This window comes from Balaenoptera ricei, chromosome 9 (assembly GCF_028023285.1).
Source record: "Balaenoptera ricei isolate mBalRic1 chromosome 9, mBalRic1.hap2, whole genome shotgun sequence".
Classification (NCBI taxonomy): Eukaryota; Metazoa; Chordata; class Mammalia; order Artiodactyla; family Balaenopteridae; genus Balaenoptera; species Balaenoptera ricei.
The window spans coordinates 95,782,762-95,802,995 of NC_082647.1; the positions used below are offsets into that span (position 1 = coordinate 95,782,762).

At 34.5% G+C, this 20,234-nt stretch overlaps 1 protein-coding gene across 3 annotated transcripts in view; it reads left to right on the forward strand.

Annotated features, from left to right (window-relative positions):
* The window catches only part of KMT2E (lysine methyltransferase 2E (inactive)), a 97,106-nt gene that overhangs the window by 17,915 nt on the left and 58,957 nt on the right, over positions 1-20,234 (forward strand). For 2 of the 3 annotated variants that reach the window (XM_059934128.1, XM_059934130.1), the window contains exons 2-3: positions 4,224-4,296; positions 7,288-7,472. In XM_059934128.1, the coding sequence (XP_059790111.1) occupies positions 7,402-7,472 (71 nt within the window). In that variant the 5' untranslated portion in view covers positions 4,224-4,296; positions 7,288-7,401. The remainder of the gene's footprint in view (positions 1-4,223; positions 4,297-7,287; positions 7,473-20,234) is intronic. The other variant, XM_059934129.1, reaches the window with a different exon arrangement.

The window sequence follows — 20,234 nt, forward strand, 5'->3', positions numbered from 1 at the left end:
GTGTTATGCTTTACAGTACTCATTACTTTTGTACATAAAAGTAAGATTTTAAGGAATTGGGAAGATGAAATTCTTAAATTTGAAGATTCTTTTTCTTCTGTGTTTGTATATCAAGCAGTACATTCTACGGCATATAGTCCTGGGCCACATGGCAAGTAGAAAGTGGGAATAGGTAACTGTTTAGAATGAAATCACTTTTGTTACTTATATACTCGGGTATGAACAAAGACTGAACTCATTCTAAAAATAGTTTGTGTGTGTAGGAAACAGAAATTGTACATTTGCACCCAGAGACTAACCAGTTACCAATCACTGAATTGCTTCAAAGGCTACATTTTGTTAGATTTTACACCAGAGGTTAGTGACCTCCAACACTTTAGGGAATGATGAATATTGTTTTAAAATAATGATGTGGTACATTAAAAAACTGGATAGTATTGAAATTAATTATTTTAATTCAAGGTTGTTTTGGGGTGGTAATAGAGGAGTGTACCAGTACTTTGACAGGTTGAATAATTGGTGTTTCGAATAGCTTCCCCAGACCCTGTTAGAGTGGTACCCCATTATATGATGCCAAACAGTTCAGAATATCATATTCACCATCAACTTTTCTCATCATCATGGTACATTTGTTACATTCTGTGAACCAACATTGGCACATCATTATCAACCAAAATTTACACTAAGCCTCACTCTTTGTAGTCATTTTTTTTTAAAGGTTGTACTTCTTGATACTTTAATTTATTTTGATTACAATATCAAATCTCTAGTGAGCTGAAGATAAGGTAAACTGGGTTGCAAGGTAAGCCAGTGTGAAGTACTGCCAAATACTGGCTGATTTGGGAAAGTGCCTCATTCTTAACTGTATAGGGGTGGTTTGGTGCTCGTTGGGTAGTATCATGAGGGTTGGCATTGGCTTATTCTTTAAAGAATTTACTCTTACTAGAGCCAATCTTGTTTTGACAAAAATTCTGTAAAAAGGATTTTAAGGGCCTGATGCCCTAGTTATTTTAACCATTACTCTGATTTTATTTTAAGAAAATAATCGGAACAGTATGTTTAGAGTTTATAATAAAGAGGTTTGGCTGTTGGCTTTTTTTTTCCCCCCCTTCTCCTTTTTTTCCGCCATACCACACAGCATGCAGACTCTTAGTTCCCCCACCTGGGATCAAAGCCGGGCCCCCTGCAGTGGAAGTGTGGAGTCTTAGCGGATGGACCGCCAGGGAAGTCCCTGGCTGTTGCCTTTTTAAGTGAAGCTACTTCTATCACATTCTCTGATTTGCAGTCCAACACAGCAGCATCCTTTCTCCTTTACTGACAAGAATGGATTCTAGAATAGATCAGAAATTCTTAATAGTTTACTTGACTTTTACAAGTACAATAGCTGAGAATTGTTCTCCAATACTTTTTTTTTCTTTTCCGTTACAGTTTATTACAGGATATTGAATATAGTTCCCTGTGCTATGCAGTAGGACCTTGTTGTTTATCTATTTTATGTGTAGTTGGTGTCTGCTAATCCCAAACTCCTAATTTATTCCTCCCCAACCCCCTTTCCCTTTGGTAACCATAAATTTGTTTTTTATGTCTGTGAGTCTGTTTCTGTTTTGTAAATAAGTTCATTTGTATCATGTTTTAGATTCCAGTGATATCATAAGTGATATCATATGGTCCAATACTCATCTTTTTAAGGACTTTTCCTAAATATTTAATTCCCAGAAATGTTATCTGGTAATCATAGCTAATACTTAACTGAGTGGCACACAGAATCCTTGAAACAATTCAGAAATATGTTTTATGATTATTCCTATTTACAGATGAGGAACTAAGGCTTCAAGAGAATAAGTAACCATTATTAATAGGTGGCAGAGTGTGAAAACTGGAGCATTGCTATTTTGATATTGAATTTAGTACTAGTGGTTGGAATTGTACTAAAATATGGTATGGTGAAACTCTGTGGAACTCTTGTATAGAACCAGAAACTGTGTTTTGAACATTGAATTTTATATATAGGTTTCCATTTTTCATGTAGATCCATCAACATTAATCCTGACTACCAGAAGAAAGATTTTTTAAATAGAGAGTTTATTTGCTATAAAAGATTATAGTGTAAGTTGAATTGGTGAAATTCTTTATCTCTAGGAATGAAATGGTTATCAAAGGGAGACTCAAGTTAAAATTCAACTGGTTAGATAGGTGGTCTTTGCTTAACAAATAGTTCTATATAAGGAATTGAGTATACTTATGTATACATTAGTAATCTCAAATTTGGAGCCTGGTTTCCTTAACTTTTGGGTTGCTTTCAATTCACTAGCAAGGCATCTGTTTGTCCCTGAAAAATAATAGGGAATTTAAATATTTTTATCCTTTGAGTATGTGCTTTGCACTGTCCCTGAAATACTTTAAATGCAAATTTTAGACTTTGAGCCCATGCATCTTTACTTTGTAGTGTTTTAATGCATTGCTGTGGAATGCATGTAGGTTTATTAAGTAGATTAGGTTTCGGGGAGGAGCAAAGTAGATTTTGTTACTGTTTTTTCATTTAGTGTGCCAGAATGAATGCAGTCCAGATGTTCTGCAGTGAAACAATTATGTAGTTATTTAATTTCTCCTCTTTTTGAGAGAGGCAGTTGTCAGTTTTTCCCCCTTAACTGTAAATTCTGGATTTTATTTTATTTATTTTATTTATTTTACCAATCATCTGGCAAATTTTAATTTCAGGGAAACTACTGTGTAGGTTCTGGAATCAGACTGTTAGGGTTCAAAACCTGATTCTTCTATTTATTAGCTATGGAACTTTGGACAAGTTTAACTTCTCTCCCTTATCTGTGAAATGGGGTAATAAATGTACCTATGCCATAGGCTCATTGTGAGGATTAAGCATTGTAAGCAGTATTTATCATCATTATTATTATAACCTCTATTTGGGGACGTTTGAGTATCAGGTAAGTGCTTACAGAGCACTGGCTAATACTAACATTAACCCAGTTAGAGAAATACATAATTCATTCTATTGTCTTATTCTTTTTAGAATCTGATATTTATCTGTCATTTTGATTATCAGGACTAATCTGTTAATGTACTTGTGATTGTAAGATTTAAACTGTAAGATCATCAGCCTAACCTGCCTCCATTTATAGTTGAAGCCCAGAATAGTGAAATGAGTTGACCAAAGTTTCGTAGGTAGTAACTTGGTAATAGATTTTGATTAACTAGTATCCTTTTTTGTTATACCTTAGTCAACAGCTGTAAGTAAAATTAAAATCATAAATGAATAATGAGGGCAGTTTAATTTCTGATTTATAAGAAAATGTCAGGTATGTGGTACCTCACAATTTCTTTCAAGTTTCTTTGTTTCATTTCTATTAGTAATTCAGCCCCAGATTCACCCGCTAATTCTCTTGTTATAGGTCCAAAATGTAAACATGGATTTATTTTTAAATATTTATTGAGCTCTATGTAAGGTGTTTATTAAGGACTGAAAGGTAATAATAAATGACCCTTTCCTCAAAGAGATTGTTAAATTGGGTTGGGCCCTTTATTTGTAATTTTAGAAAAAAATTTTCCTCATATTTTCATCTTTTCTGCCTTTTGGGTATCATATTTATCTTTTCAGTGGTATTTTTTTGTTTTTTGAACTTCTTAATGTGGTCTTAAAAGCAGCCTCAGTTTTCCAGTTCTTCTGATAAACTGTTTTCTAATTGCTTTTCCTTCTTGCCTTTTATCTCATTTTTCCTACTTTAGGGTTTTGTTTGGTTTTGTTTTGGTATCAATGCCTTTGCTCTGCTAAATCTGTGGGGTTGTTTTGTTTGTTTGTTTTGGTTTTTGTTTGTTTTGTATTTTTTGTTTTTTGTGTGATTTTTTGGCCATGCCATGAGGCTTGTGGGATCTTAGTTCCCTGACTAGGGATTGAACCCACGCCTCAGCAGTGAAAGTGCAGAGTCCTAATCACTGAACCACCAGGGAATTCCCCTAAATCTGTTTTTAGTATTGTTTTTTCCCAGTTTCTTTCCAGTTTGATTTGGTATTTAGCATTGTTTCCTTTACTTGTGTTTACATTCATTTGTATAAAAGAGTGAAGAATAAATTTATTTTTTTAAGAATTAGCTGCTGTCTTTATTTGAGTCCCTTTGATTTTAGGTTCCATGTTAGACAAAAGTATCAATACCTATAATTTTATGCCATTTATAAACAGCTCAATACTCCTATGTTCACTTGGTTTCTAGGTCTATTCTGGATAGCAGGTTTTGTGAAGACGTTTATTCTTTCTTGGACCTCAGATTTACCAGACATCTCATGGTATTTCCTTTTATATTATTTCTTTAATGGCTGCCATTTATTCTCAATGTATTTTGTATATATTTTACTTGCCAGTTGTATAACCAGTTTTTTGTTCACGTGTAAGATATGAAAGCTTTGTGGTAGTTGTTTGTATTGTGTTGAATTGTTTTTCTCTAGTTATGCCTATGTTATAAGCTCACATCTTTTCTGTTTACTACATTGTCTTTCCCTTTCTTTTTTTCTTATTTTTAAAGACCCTAATGAATTTATGCTTTAAGTATCAGCTGGATTTTTGAACAGCGTGAGTTTTCTGGCTATGGAGTTTTTGATATTAATGAATATAGTGAAATATTTGCCACTTTATGGTCTCAGTAGATATGACCTCTTGCCTTCTGACCTCTTGTGAGTAAATTTGTGAGATCATCTTGTTTGCTGAATCAAACTCAGAGTCTGTGGTTCTGTTACGGATGTGATGATGAGTTGTTATCCTGGGGATGAGCTTCTGTGATTCTAGATGAGAGATGCATTTCTGGAAAAGGTGCCATGTGGTTGTTTTTATAGCGCTTAATTGTATAGGTTGACAACTCATTTGGTTAATGAGGCCAGAACTGCAGTTTCATCCCGGCTGCTCTAATTCATTCACCAGTTCTTTGTAGCGTGCCTTTTATGTTCTACGCACTGTGCAGGATTTGAGAGACAGGCAGTAATCACAAAAATATAAGCCATTGTCTGAAATAGGCTTATGGCAAACTCTTCACTGCTATTTAAAAACAGCTCAAATATAGTGTTTATTAAGGACTGTATATTTATATAAAAATGGGGGACACTATTAAATATGTATTCAAATAAATTGTTGTAGGTTGGAAATATTACTCAGTTACCTAAAAGAATACATAATTATTTGACTTCTGCTTTCTAGTTTCTGCCTCTGGTTTTAAAAAAAAACATACAACTAAATATTTAACAACATATACCTAAAATATAAGATTTCCTATGAGTCAAATGTTAGGATAAGCTGAGCTAAAGAAAACTTCTACCAACTAGATGCTACCAACAGGAGGAAAATTTTTTTTTTTAATTTTAATTGTCTGTTCTTAGGTCCAAGTTTTCAATATTTTAAAGAAATACAGAATAATATAACATTTGATTTATATATTGCTTGCATTTTGTCATTTAGAAATTTTATAATTTTATAGCTTTGTGCAGGTTAATAAATATAGCTTTTTATGACGTAATTCTAAAACAGTCGCAGGTACAGAAAAAGAGGTAGGGCAATTTTTCCTTTGTCTCACCCTGCTTTAATTGTTTTTAAAGAATGATTTTTTTTTTAAGAGGATGATTTTAATTTGGTGAAAACTGTAAAATCGTAGCAAATAGAGAACCATAATTACATACTTTATTTTCAAAAACTATTAGAAGATTCTCTTTCAATGAGAGCTAAAGAGTTTTTTTAATCTACACAGTTTTTTGGTTATGAAATAAGATCAACTCTTCTTATGTGACTACCACTTATTGATTGCTAAATATGCATAATGTAGTGTATGAAATGCTTTACAGTCATTATTTGATTTTCTTCACAGAAATCGTAGGAGGATATATACCCATTTATAAACAAGGAACCTGAGGCTTAGAGTGGTTAAATAACTTGCCTAGCTCACACATCTACTGTTAGAGAGTTAGAGATAGGCTCCAATGCTCATGTTTTTCACTTTTAAGTGCAATTGCCTGTTATTGTATATTTTTGTTGTAATTTGAAATCTAGTAGCTCTCCCCCAGTTTTACATGGTTTAAAAGTAAAGGCTCGTTTTCTTGGATAATTCAAACCACTATTACCTCGTTATTTCCATATTTTGGTATTTTTTCCCCATAAGATATGAGCTCACAGTCTGCATTATCTGTGAAATAGGAATTAACCTGAGTAGATATTCTCAAGCTTACTTGTAAAAATTAAAGATAAATACAAGAATTGCTATTTGAAGAAACACTTCTCTTCAGTATTTCAGGTATAACACGAGAGGGACAATGTTGACTGTTTCTCTTGTTTATATGGTTATCTCTGTCTGCTTTGTTCCGAGTTGTACTGTATCATTGCTGAAAATATTTCGAGTAGGTATTTCACACATAGTACATATAGCAGGTGTTAAACAGTGAATTTAGATTAGAAAAATTGATATGGAAGCTGAATATGTTTTTGTTACTATGGTAAGTTTGTTTAAAAATAAGTATTCAAGTATATGACAAGAATATTTAAAAATATTCAAGTATATTTCTCTTCTAATTGCCTGTATTAGGGATCATTAACTCATGGGAGAAAACTGGAGAAATAAACTCCCTCCATATACATGTATTTATGTAGTATGGAAAATGACAACCACTATAAAACAATTGACTTTATTACAAATAAAATAGATTTTTAAAAAAAATATATAAACAATAGAGTAGAATTGGTTCAAATTCTGGTTTTATCTCTTAAACTGAGCAACTTTGGTTATGTTATTTAACCTTAGTTGCTTTTGAATTCCTCGGTGGTAAAATGGAGATCCCTATCTCAGAGTTGTGAGGATTAAATAGACCATCCATGTAAAAGCTTAGTATGGTGCCTAGTCCACAGTAAGTCTCAATATTTGTTAGTTTATTGTTAAATCATTCACTGAACCAAGAAGACTTAGTTTTGGATAGTGCTATAAGAAATTCTGTTTTATCTTTCAAAATGAATAATATTTGTTGGTTCCTCATTAAGCAATATGCCTTAGTAATCCTTCTTTTGGCATCCTAAATTCATTCCCTAAGGAAGATTATGATTCAGAAACTTTTCTTTTGATCATAATCTCATAATTTAATTCCAGAAAAATAAACAAAATAGAGACTCCTTGAGCAAATTCCAATTGGTATTGATATTTTAATAAAGAATGCTTTCTTCATGTATTTTACTTACCTTTGTTATAGGTTGACTGTTGTTGGGAATATGAAGATGATTCTTAACTTTTGGTTTCCTTTTCTTTTAAACAGGGTTTGTGGATGCACTTAGATGTTTGCAATGAGCACTGTGGCTGGCATGCCCCAGTGTTTTGGATACCAATGCATAGGACTCCATAGTAATCGAATTTACCAGAGGCGAACGTCATGAGCATAGTGATCCCATTGGGGGTTGATACAGCAGAAACGTCATACTTGGAAATGGCTGCAGGCTCAGAGTAAGTATTTAAATTAAAGGTATTTTGGATAGGGAAGGGCAAAATATTTCATGTAATTATTTTAGCACAACCAAGCAGTGCTTGATTTGCATTTATATTTTTTCTCATTTTAGACTCTTGGCTAAAATAAAATGTCAGAAGTTTAAAGGCAAAAATTCCTTTAACTAAAATTACTTTGTAAATAACTTTTGAGCCAAAATGCTCTATCTTTTTCAGATTTTTTTTGTCTTTTCCATTTGCTAATTGTTGACATCAAGAGTCAAGGTAACAGGTTATTGTTTTTTTAAATTGTAAGATCTTTCATGTTTATATTGGAAAATTAATTTGGTTTTAAATTTGAATCTTCAAAAAATTGTAATATCCGTTTAAACACAGTAATTACTTCGTTTTTTAAAAAGTTGAGTTGAAAAATAAAATTCAGGCCATTTTTAAGTAAGAAAAAGGGAGTATTTCCTTCTAGATGTGTACTTTGCCACTTTTTGCTTTTATGGGAGCCATTTCTGAGGGATTCAGTGAAAGGTTCTTCCTTGCCTCTAACTCTTTGGTCTTGGCAGTTGTGTGGATAGATTTCATTTTATTTTGATCTTGAAAGACCACTACATTAACACTAAGTTATTGCTGTGAAAATTGATTGTTTTTGGAAATTGCAAGGGGTTCATGTGACAGTGTTGGAATCTAAAGGATGGAAAGATGCATATGTTTGCTCTCGGATTCAATATGTAGTTGTATTGTGCTAAACGGGTTGCTCATTGACCAGAAAGCTGAATTCAAGTTAAAAAAGAAAACAAACAAATTTATTTATTTTTGAGCTCCTAAAACTGGTATGTAGAAAGGACAAAAATTGCAGTTAATATTCTCCTTTGGCTGGCATTTCAAATGGTCTAGAAGTGTTTTCACCACTCCTGCTTCTGCCACTGAGAAAGACTCAGGGATGCTCTCTAGTATTCCTGTAATATGCTACATAGTCCATTTAACTATATGATTATTATAATAACAGTTTTTAAAAGTCATTTTTTTTACACTGTGTGTTATTTTTGTTGTAAAATAATAGATTCCCAAACATGGCACTCTTATGACAGTTGATTGACATTCATTCTGCCCAGGTAGTGACACTACTAAGGAAGGAAAGAACCTGGAAGCAGGGCTTGACAGGCAAGAGGTTCCCAGGCTAAAGTACTAGTTTTTCTTAATGTATAGCATCTGATAGATGCAAATCTATATCTGATGATAGTTATAGGCGTTTATTGGTAATTATCAAAGATTCTTTGCTTCCTAAAAATATTCGCCTTGACAGTCTTTTTTTAAATTGGCCTCTTAAGCACTGAATACAAGATGTAATTTATGAAATATTATTTATATACCAGATAGGAATTAGTCCAGTATACAGTGTGAGATACACCTTTGCCTTGTTTGCATGTTTAGTATGTGTACTGTAAGGTAATTCACAAACAAAATGAAAGCCACATATCAATTATGCAGTTAAAAGAGAATGAATAATATATTGAAAGAGGGCAGTGTAGGGGATTGCTTTCTGCCTATGTTCTTTATTAAATGCATTTATAGAGCATGTATAGAAAAATTATGATTTATATTGTGGAGCCAAATCTTTCCTAATACAAATGTGGCCATTTTTATTATGAGAAAATGATCAGTTTGTAGGTAATTACAGAATGACGATTTTTTAAAGAACATTTCTGTTTTAGGAAATTAGTTTTTTCTATTCCACATACAAGTGTATGTCCTTTGGGCATAGTATCCTCTACTCAGAAAGGATAGCTGGTACCAGTTTCTGTTATGTGACAACTATCAGAATTTTTGTGGTTTAATCTTCAGACTTAAAAACTTTTCTCTCTATGTATATATAAATATATAAAACCTGGAAGCTTAAAAAGATCCTTAAATCTCATCACCCCACTACCCATTCCCACAGATACATAAAGCTTTTGGAGCTGTTTTCATAAGAAATGTTGATGTAATTAACATGTTGCTTCCTTTTTATTTCAAATAAGTAATCAGAAGATACTATAGTTGTGTTGATGCAGGATCCTGTGAAGCTACATAATTATTTCAAAATGTTTTTTAAAAAGAGAGAGAATTACATTTTATTACACTCATGTGGCTATATAATGTTATTAATTATATGTTATATTTTTTTAAACATTGTACTGCTAAATTATAATATATCACTAATAAACTAATATAAAGTTTAGGAGGTACTTGATGATTGCTTATTGAGTGAATTAGTGTACTAGACCAAATTTATGCTCACTTCTAAGGCTGTAAAGGGGAATTTATTTGATCACTTAATGTTCATCTAGTCTGAGTTCATCTAGATAGAGTTCATGCTATCTGTAGCATTTTATAGATAGGAAATTGAAGGTCTGGTTCAGGATCTATGAAGAATGGGTTTGCTAAGCTCTAGTCTGGTATTTTCATACTCAGTGATGTTTGCTGTTGGATTATTGTGTCTCTAAAATAAGACTCATTATTCCCATCAAGTCCAGCTTCTTTGTTACATATTTCTTTTCCTCTCATTACTAAGTTTTAAAAAATCTTGGGTTTGTTTTACCTTTCCTGCAGAGTTAGGGATCTTGTATTTTGCTATTTTCTGTTCCCTATTACCTTGCCAAGAGTTGGTTTTACACCTCCAGTGCCTCTCAGTTCAAACTAGCCGCATTTCAGGTGTTCAGTAGCACATGTCTAGAGGCTGCTGTATTGGATAGAGAAGTTCTAGACCAAATAACAAAGTATAGGCTCTCAGAAGAGAAAAGAACAATGAAGCCTAGGCTAGTTATAAAAATTCTAAGTGAGATCATAATGATCTGTTTCTTTCTGAATAAGAAAGATAAAGACGTAAGTATGAGGTATAGATATTATTTTCAAATTATAGGTGAGGAAACTGAAGTCACAGAGCAGTTAAGTGGCAGAGGCAGAACTTATTGATGTGTTGATTTTAGGCTTATTTCTATTATAGCTCCTTTTCTAATACTGTTACAAAAAATGATATCTATATAACAGCTGATTTATTTTGATATATGGTTCATGTAAGTAGTAGCTTTAGTTTTAGGAGTAGTAAATTCAGTATAATATATGATTGCATGTAACAAAGGTATTCTCATCAGGTCTCTGCTCAAAGATAAGAAATATGAAAGAAAACCTAGACTCCATTACCACTAGATGGATAGGAAAGTGAGCCAGAGTACAGCCATTTATTAGAATTGTGTGTTTTTTATCCTAATTGGTAGAAATTGACCTATTCTGTTGCTTCTTACCTATTTTACATCTGACATTCCATCTGAATTACTGAATTGGTTAAAGAAGCAAAGATGAGAAACCCTTCTGGAGCTGGGAAGTGGGAAGAGGTATAAATGGGGAGTGTTAAATTTATTCTTTCCTAGCCTTCTTAAAAAAGAAGAGCCAAATTACTTTTTCCTCTCAGAGACTGGGAACATAATTGGTAACATTGTACTCCTTTTAACATTATTATTACTACCAAATATTCCTTTAGAAGTCTTTATAATGAGCTTTTATATAATTATGTGTATTTTTGGATGAGGTAGACAAATTAGTAAATGTGACATATCTAAGTTATAGGTGAATTATTTTGGAGGAGGGCTTTTAGTACTATGCCTGGCAATACAGTAAATGCCTCTTTGTTGACTTGAAAGTACTAAAAAGAGATATCTGGGTTTTCAGTTTTGTTCTGCCACTAACATACTTAATTATGATAGACTTAAGCCACTTAATTATGGTAGGCTTTTGTATCTTCATTTGAAAAACAGGGCTTGGATTGAAGTATTAATGTGACTCTTTTTGACTCCAAATTTCTGAGATTCAGTACATTTTTACTATCTATATTTTGTTTATAGTATTTGATATTAAGTTATTTCAGAGTCACTAGAGCCACCTGCTGACAGAATTGATTAATTTGTTGAAGTGTTTGGTTGCTTTTAGTCTGAATTTCTGTAATTGAAGATACTAAAATGTTTTGTGTGTAATGAAATGTTTTCAATAGCTTTTTACTTGTTCATGTTCCACTAGTACTTAACATTTCTGCTTATGATTTCTTTACACTTAATCTACTATCAAGAAACTAATACTTTCCGCTGCTCTTAAAGTGTTGATTTGCTTATCCTAATTTGGAAGTGCTTTCATTTAAATGTGACTTTGTTTTAATATTCAAAAGCCTATTTTAAAGTACTGTCTTAGCATTGTTTAGAACGGTTCTTAGAATGACGTTGAATTTCTCATTTGCTTTATACTTAATAATAAACACATTTTTTCGCTAATTTTTTTTCCCACTTGTGATACCGATTACAGAGCTCACTGCATTCATAGAGTTGTCTGTAACATAGTGTGTAATACCTCTTCATAACCCCAGCAAAAAGTTGGGCAGGTATTATTCCCATTTTGCAAAAGAAATGCAGCTCAAGGAGATTAACAGACTTAATTAACTAAGGCCATAGTTAATAAAAAAGGCCATGGTTAATAAAAAAATAAGAGAGTTAAACCCAAGGCTGCTTGGCTCCAGATCCGTTTTGCCACATAGATCCAAAGAGCTAAGTTTTCTTAACGGATGAGTTAAATGAAGTAAAATGCCACATGTGATAAACTGAGGACAATTGTCACACCAAACCTCTCCATGTAAAAAAATTTCTTGTATACTGTTGTAGTTTGTGTAATTTTAATATCTCTTTAAAAAGTAACAGGTTATAGCAAGAATGATAGACATGTTTTGATCCCAGATCTGAAGGAGCGTACTGAGAACTCATGGAGCTCTTTCACGTTCATTACTATAACAATTAGGGAGCCAGTCTATCCGTGTGCAGTTACTGATACCCAGGTGTCTGTTGTTGAATGCTTTAACATTAAAAGGAAAATTAGAGGTTTCACCTAAAACAGTGGTATAAGCTTCTCATTAAAATCCAACTATATTTTGTAGGTTTATACAGGGAAGAAATTAAATTTTTGATGAGGAAGAAGGAAGTCATAAAAGTCCAATTTCAGGAGGAATCAGAGCTCATTTTGATCAATCATTCTAACCTGTTCCTTTTCTGTAAATGCCTCTCTTAATTTAATGATTGGCTTTTCTCTTTTTTTAGATCTTCAGTTCACCTGACTACTTAAACGTCTGCACTAAAATGTATAATGAATGATGATTTTTGATGGCTTTTTAAAGAATAAGGGTATTTTGATATAAACAAGGTTTTAAATTTGTAAAGTGGTTCCAGGGAAATGTGGCAACATCAGTTAGATTACTGTAAACAAAATGGTAGTTGGTCTGCTTTCTGAGTTTTCAACAATAATCTAGAACTGTAACATATTTGAAAATAGCCTATTTTCATTTTTATGAATGAAAATATTACATAAATAATTTCAACTTTAATGACCAAAATTGTTCTCCATATTTGTAAAGTTTGTGAAGTAATGACAATTAAAGTGACATAGATTCAGAATTACCAGAAATCAGGCTTTGTGTAACTCTAATAAAATGACACATAGTACTATTTTGTAATACAGAAATGAGGTAAAGCTGTTTACCTCATTAGGTCATTAATCCATAGGCATAAATAGCACTCTGGTAAATTTCACAGGAATAGTGGGGATAATGCAGTTTGGTGGGAGAAGTACTAGACCAACATAAGAGATATGGGCTTTGGTAATTTCTTTGCTATTATAATGCCATGTGACTTAGAATTAAGACTTCATTTTATAAATGTGGAAACTGAGACCCAGCGTGATTATGTGGCATGTCCCATGGATACACAGTGACTTAATAATAAATTAGGGCTTGGATCTAGAGTTTGTGGCACTTAGATCAGTCATCTCCCGGTCTGTAAAACTGGAGGTTGGACAATGTGATGTTTAAAATACCTTCTAGAACAGTGCCTGAACATCACTTTAGAGCAGCAGATACTCTGTTTCCCTGAACAGTACCTGTCCTACTGCACTCTGTGCCACACCAAGCAGGACTCAGCAGCTGATCCTCAACCCCTAGCTTCATGACAGCATTGTCTGGGGGTCCAGGAACTGCCCTCCACATTATGCCTGTCTAGACTCAGCAGGAGCAGATCTGCTACCACTAATTCTAGACCAGAACAAAACTACTTCCAATCTGAGGGAAAGAAACCATATCCTGACACTCCCTTGGGGCCATATGCAGATGAGCCCTACCATATCTTTGTTCTATCTGCTCTACTAACCAAGTCTTAGCAACAGCCTTTTACCTTTTCCAAGACCCCAGTATCACCTCACGGGGTCAGAGGTAGGTTCTGAGAGTGGCTAATTCAGATTAAGTCTTGACCTTTTGTCAGTATCATCTGTGCCTCTCATTCCTGTAATTCCTTGTGCACTGTCTAAATTGTAGGCCCATTCAGATGCTTGAATCTTTGCATCGTTCACCCTTTTATTAATTCTTCCACTTGCTCCATACAAATCGGCTTTTACTTTGACCATGCTACTGGCATACTGAAGCTAATGCATGGTTTTCAGGCCTCATATTGCTTGCTCTCTCAGCAGGATTTGATGCTACTGATTCTCTGTACCTTTGGCTTTAGTGAAACTATCCTTTTGTGGTTTCCTTTCTTTCTTTCTTTTTCTTAAACTGTAGTAAAATATACATAACATAAAACTTACCATTTTAACCATTTTTAAGTTTACAGTTTGGTGGCATAAAGTACATGAAGTACATTCACAGTGTTACCACAGTGTCCAGGCAAGAGATGACAAGGGCTTGGACTAGGAAAATGGTAGAAATGGAGAGAAGTGTACTGATTCTAAATGTATATTGGAAGGAGACACAGGATCGATCATAGAATTAGTGTAGAGGGTGAGGGCAAAGGAGCAATCAAGAATGACACGTTAGGGTTTTGGATTAAGCAACTGGATGGAGATAGAGTTGTTTAAAGAAAAAGATGAGCCTGGGGAAAAAAGAAAACATCTGTGGGCAGAAGATTAAGCAAAAACGGAGAAAGAGTGGCCAGTTAAGTGTGGTACCCAGAAAGCCGTTAGAGTTAAATCTTTTTAGGAGAAGGGAATGGTTATTTACATCAAATGCTGAAAAGTGTATATAAATTACGATTACCAATTGGTTTGACAACATGGGTAAAGTGCTGTTGTGCAGCCTGGTGTTGAGCACAAACAACTCTTTCAAGTAGTTTTCTCTAAAGAGGAACAGAGAAATAGAATGATAAATAAAAGGGGGCAGGCATTTTAAATGGAATAATAAATAAGACAGGAATGATCTAACATAGAGGGAGACTGAAGATACAGGAGACATGGGATAATAACTGCAGGCAAGAGTAAAGTGTAAAGATCTTTTTTTTTTTTTTTTAAGATCTTGAAAAGGCAAGAAGGGATGAGAACCAGAGGGCAAGTGGAAGAATAGGACTGTAATAAAAACATTAATAAAACATTAATAAAATAAAAAACATTTTTCCATTTTACAAGAGAAAAACAGAATTTGAATATAAATACAAGATTTTAGATAATGGAGTTGTGCTCCCAGTACCTAAAACAGTAGCTGGTATATAATAAACCCTCAATAAATATTTACTAATAAATTAATAAGAAATTCCTATTGAGTTCTTGTTACATTTTCAAAGAAAGTTATACCACTGAACTAGTAGTACTTGCTTAAGCCATTGAAATTAGAGAAAAAGGGTACTCTTTATTACAGTCAATTCTTTCCCAGAATTTGCGCTCTCTAAACAAGCAGTTGGCAAACTAGGATCCCTGAGCCAAATCCAGCCTGCTGCCTGACTTTTATGAATTAAGTTTTATTAAAACTCAGTCATGGGGCTTCCCTGGTGGCTCAGTGGTTAAGAATCCGCCTGCCAATGCAGGGGACACGGGTTCGATCCCTCATCCGGGAAGATCCCACATGCCGCAGAGCAGCTAAGCCCGTGCACCACAACTACTGAGCCTGCGCTCTAGAGCCCGCGAACCACAACTACTGAAGCCAGCGAGCCACAACTACTGAAGCCCGTGTGCCTGGAGGCTGTGCTCCGCCACAAGAGAAGCCACCGCAATGAGAAGCCTGCGTGCAGCAACAAAGACCCAATGCAGTCATAAATAAACAAACAAACAAAACTCAGTCATGGACTTCCCTGGTGGCGCAGTGGTTAAGAATCCGCCTGCCAATGCAGGGGACACGAGTTCGAGCCCTGGTCTGGGAAGATCCCATATGCTGTGGAGCAACTAAGCCCATGTGCCACAACTACTTAGCCTGCGCTCTAGAGCCCACAGGCCACATCTACTGAGCCCACTCACCACAACTACTGAAGCCCGCATGCCTAGAGCCTGTGCTGTGCAACAAGAGAAGCCACTGCTATGAGAAGCCCGCACACCGCAACAAAGAGTAGCCCCCGCTCACTGCAACTAGAGAAAGCCCGCACGCAACAAAGACCCATCGCAGGCAAAAATAAATAAAAAATAAATAAATTTATTAAAAAAAAGTCATGCCCAATTATTTACATATGTTTTCTGGCTTTCCAGGTACAATAGAGCTGAGTAGTTGCAACAGAAACCATGTTGTTCCAAGCCTTAAAATATATTTACTTTCTGGTCCTTTACAGAAAAGGTTTGCTAGCCCCAGCTCTAAATTTAAGTTTAAATTCCAAAATCTGGGACGTGAGAAAGGATTTTCTACAACAAACATGTACTTTATAGTCATGACACATCTAAATTAAGAGGTCTAGTAATGTGGAGAGCTATTTGGGTGGAGCTAATGAGATAGAATTAGGTTAAGGCTGATTTGGAAGTCATGAACACTTAGGAAATGGTGAAAGCTACAGTACTAGTGGATTAAACCTCCAGTACAGTTTACAAAGTACAGACACCTAGAAAACAAAAATATTTAAGAAACAGGAGAAGAAACATTTAAAAAGGAGATTAAGGCATGGAAAGAAAACCAGATGGAAAACAGTTTGGTGGTTTCTCAAAATGTTGAACATAGAATTACCTTATGACCCAGGAATTCTACTCCTAAGTATATACCCAAAAGAACTGAAATCAAGGGCTCAAAACAGGTACTTGAATACCAATATTCATAACAGCATTACTCATAATAGCCAAAAGGTGGAAGCATCCCAAGTGTCCATCAACAGATGAATGGATAAACAAAATGTGGTACATCTATACAGTGGAATATTATTCAGCCATAAAAGGAACAGAATTCTGAAACATGCTACAAATGGATGAACCCTGAACACATTACACTAAGTAAGCCAGATACAAAAGGATAAATATTTTATAATTCCATTTATATAAAGTGTCTAGAATGGGCAAATAGAGACAGACAGTAAAATAGAGGTTACCAGGTGCTTGGGCCTGGAGGAGGTAAGAGGTTTAATGAGTACAAAGCGTCTGGGAGGATGAAAAAGTTTGGAAGCAGACAGTAGTAAGTCGTGAATCATATGGCTTGAAGGTCTCTTGGTTAACCCCAAAGCTTATTATACACAAATGATTGTTGAATGCTCATATCTTAGCTAATTCTATTTCATTTGTTTAGGAGAGGTAGAACTAAAGCTACAAGTTTTTTTACAGCCTCTTCGTGGTAGATAGATATACAGGACTATAGAACTGAACAAAATGTCCCTTATATGTTAAAAAAAAAAAAAAAAGTCTTAAACAGCTAGTGTGATTTCAATGAGTTGAATGCTGTAGTTCTTTAAAGTAACAGTTCTGGTTAGTGCCTATTTCAGGAAGGTGGAAAATACTAAAAGGCATTAGGAAACTAGCAGAATTAAAATAGTGACAAGAGGGAAATTGAAATTTACTACATTATTTGAGTGACTGAGTACTCACCATGATAGAAAATATTAGGACAGAATGTATCAATAGAAGTAGGAAGGATATAAAGTTCTCCAGTATAAGATTTTTAACCAGTGATGGTATTTTAACTAGGAAATTTTTAATCATATTGTCTTTAACCGAGGAAGGTTTAAATTCCCAGATCATATGGTTAAGAGGAGGAGTTTAAAATATAATTGTATTTTCTCAACTTTAGAGTCTATGTAAAGGTCTCGTTTTGGAAGCTCGTTAGTAATGTGCTATAGATCAAAAACAGGCCCTTGAAGCTGACTCAGGCTTTGTGTGGCGAAACAGCCAAGTGAAAAGTTTCTTTCAGAATTCAGAGCTGTCTTAAACGGAAAGGTCGACTCAAAGAAGTTTGGCATGACATGTAACAAATAGAAATTAAGTGGATGAAAAGATAATTTGATGTGTATTTGGCAAATGACACCAAGTTTAGTAAGATTTTAAAGCACATTATAAGAAGGAAGCCTGCTAGAGAATTAATGGAAACTTCTTGTTGGTGGTGTAATTGATAGATCCAGGGATTATCAAGAGTTAAGTCTTCTTTCAGTAATAAAATATTTTAAAGTCATTTATTTCCACATTGTCATTGAAAGTAGCTAAGTTTCAAATGAATCTAACAGTGGTTAATGTGCTGTGTTCTGTACCTAACAAAAAATTAATGTAGGTAAATCATCAAGGTGGGTTGGTCCTGTACTTAGTATTGAAGGAATTCAAGAATAAAATTGCAGAATTATTAGTTATAATAGCAAGTTGCATAGTTTCATATCCCTTTCTTCAATAAAAAGGTTACCAGTTTGGACCCTGGGCACCTTACACTCATGAGGATCACTTTGAAACTAGACAGGGTACTACATGTTTTTCAGTGAAGCAAAGAACTGAGCAAAGGTAACTTATCAGTTACCTTGGAGAGGTAACACTCTTGGAGAGGTAGCACTTTTTACGTGTTCTCATCAGGTTCAGAGCTTCTAAACCTACTGAATCTGGGAGAATTATTCACAGATTGCTCAACCTCACATTTGAAGCCCTCAGCTTTATTTTGCCATGCTGCTGCTCTGATCTTTCCTGTGGGAGAAACAAACCATTAGTGGCTCTGTGTAGTTTTTCAGGATAAAGATCATATTCCTTAGCTGGATACCCAAGGTACTTCTTGAACTGTTCCTTGCCTGACTTATCTGCCCTCATCTCTGGCCCCTTCTCTATACCTTTAACTCTTTCTGCTCTGAATTTTAGCAGTTCTTTTTAATCTGTGCTTCCTAAACTACAGTGAATGTAGATTGAGGTGCTTATTACAATATAGATTTGTGAGCCTGACCTTTAAAATTTTTGATTCATTTGGTTAAGTAGAGTTGTAAGAAATTGTAACATGCACTACTGATGAGTGTGATGCTGGTGGTCTGTTGATCATGCTTAGAGAAACATGCTTAAACACTTCTTGCTGTTGATATCTCTGACTCCATGTGTGCCTTCTGTCTGGAACATCTTCTCCATCTCTTCCACCTCTATTTCTTGGGCTTGTTAACTTATTCTTTAAAACTTACTTAAACTATTATGAATTATTATGAATGGCCCCTGTGTGTGCCTCTTTTGGCACTATTGTAATCATAGATGTACTTGTTTGTCTTTCCCATACATCAGTTTCTTGAGAAGGGCCGCTGTTACTTCTTTATTTTTTGATTTCCAGCATCTCAGTCTCTTCTACTTAGTGTGTGCTCAGATGTTTATTGAGTGAGTGAAAACTGTATTATCATAAGTTCCTTGAAGGCAGAGACAATGTCTTATCTTCATAACTCTCATAGTCCCTGGCAAACATTAGGCCCTCAGTATTTGTTTAATCAGTGCTATTCAAACTGAGGTCTGTGGTTGTAATCCCTAGGGAGCTCTGTGAGCTCTCTGAAATTTTAAAATTTTGCTATATTAATTTTTATTTTTTATTTATTTATTTATTTTTGCTATATTAATTTTGAGCTAGGAAAAAAGAGTATGTTTAGAATCATTCTGGTTGACTACCACTTAATACCAAATATTGCCATGAGATTTCAGTGCAAGGGCTTGAATTTGTGTTCAATGGTGTTGGTACACAGATCACTTAAAGATCTAGTTTAATGTAATCTTTTTCTAAATCCAAATCTACAAAGAAAAATCCCCCTCCTTCTATTATGGGGATTTGTGTATTTAATTTTGAGAAAATAAAATTTCAGCTAAATAAATAAACACTGTCTTGAAGTCTAACTGACCTGTCCATACGCCTTAAAGAGTCTACAGGCCATTTTTCCTACCTTTTGCATATGCATGAGATATCGTCTTTCTCCATCATTACTGCTTTTTTTAAAATTAAATTTTTTCAATAGAAGATCTACCTCGTTTAACATTCAAATGTTGAAATTCCTGCATATCTCTCAGAAGCATTCTCACATCTAATGAAACCTCATGATGTCACTCCTTATCTTTCCTGTTACTCAGGTAGACATGTCCTTCTCTTGAACCCTGCAGAATCTGGAGCCTAGAACGTTGACCTTTTGCAACTCCTACAAGGAGGTCTTTTTAGGTTCAACTAAACATTCAGACTTAAAAGACTATAGTACGCCATACTTGGCATTAGTCTACATGGTAAATAGGATAGGAGCCATAGCTTATCAGAGGTTAGCATCAAGTGTTCCTCTCTGTGTGAGTCTATGAAAGAGTACAGTCAGCCATCCAGGAGTTATTTTCTTGGGTTCTCAGGTGACTGGTCAGGGACAAGAAGTTAAGATCCACATTGGGCAGATGTGAAGGTGTTCCCTAATTTAGAAGCCCCATGCACCTCATAAGCCAATATTTCTTGTAACAAGCATAGGCAGAACTTCCAGGAGTCACTGCATCTTGGGGAAGTTCACATTTGTGGCATCCTTATCAAGTATTTATAATTTTCCCAGTCCAGATACAATTAATTTACCAACCAAGGAT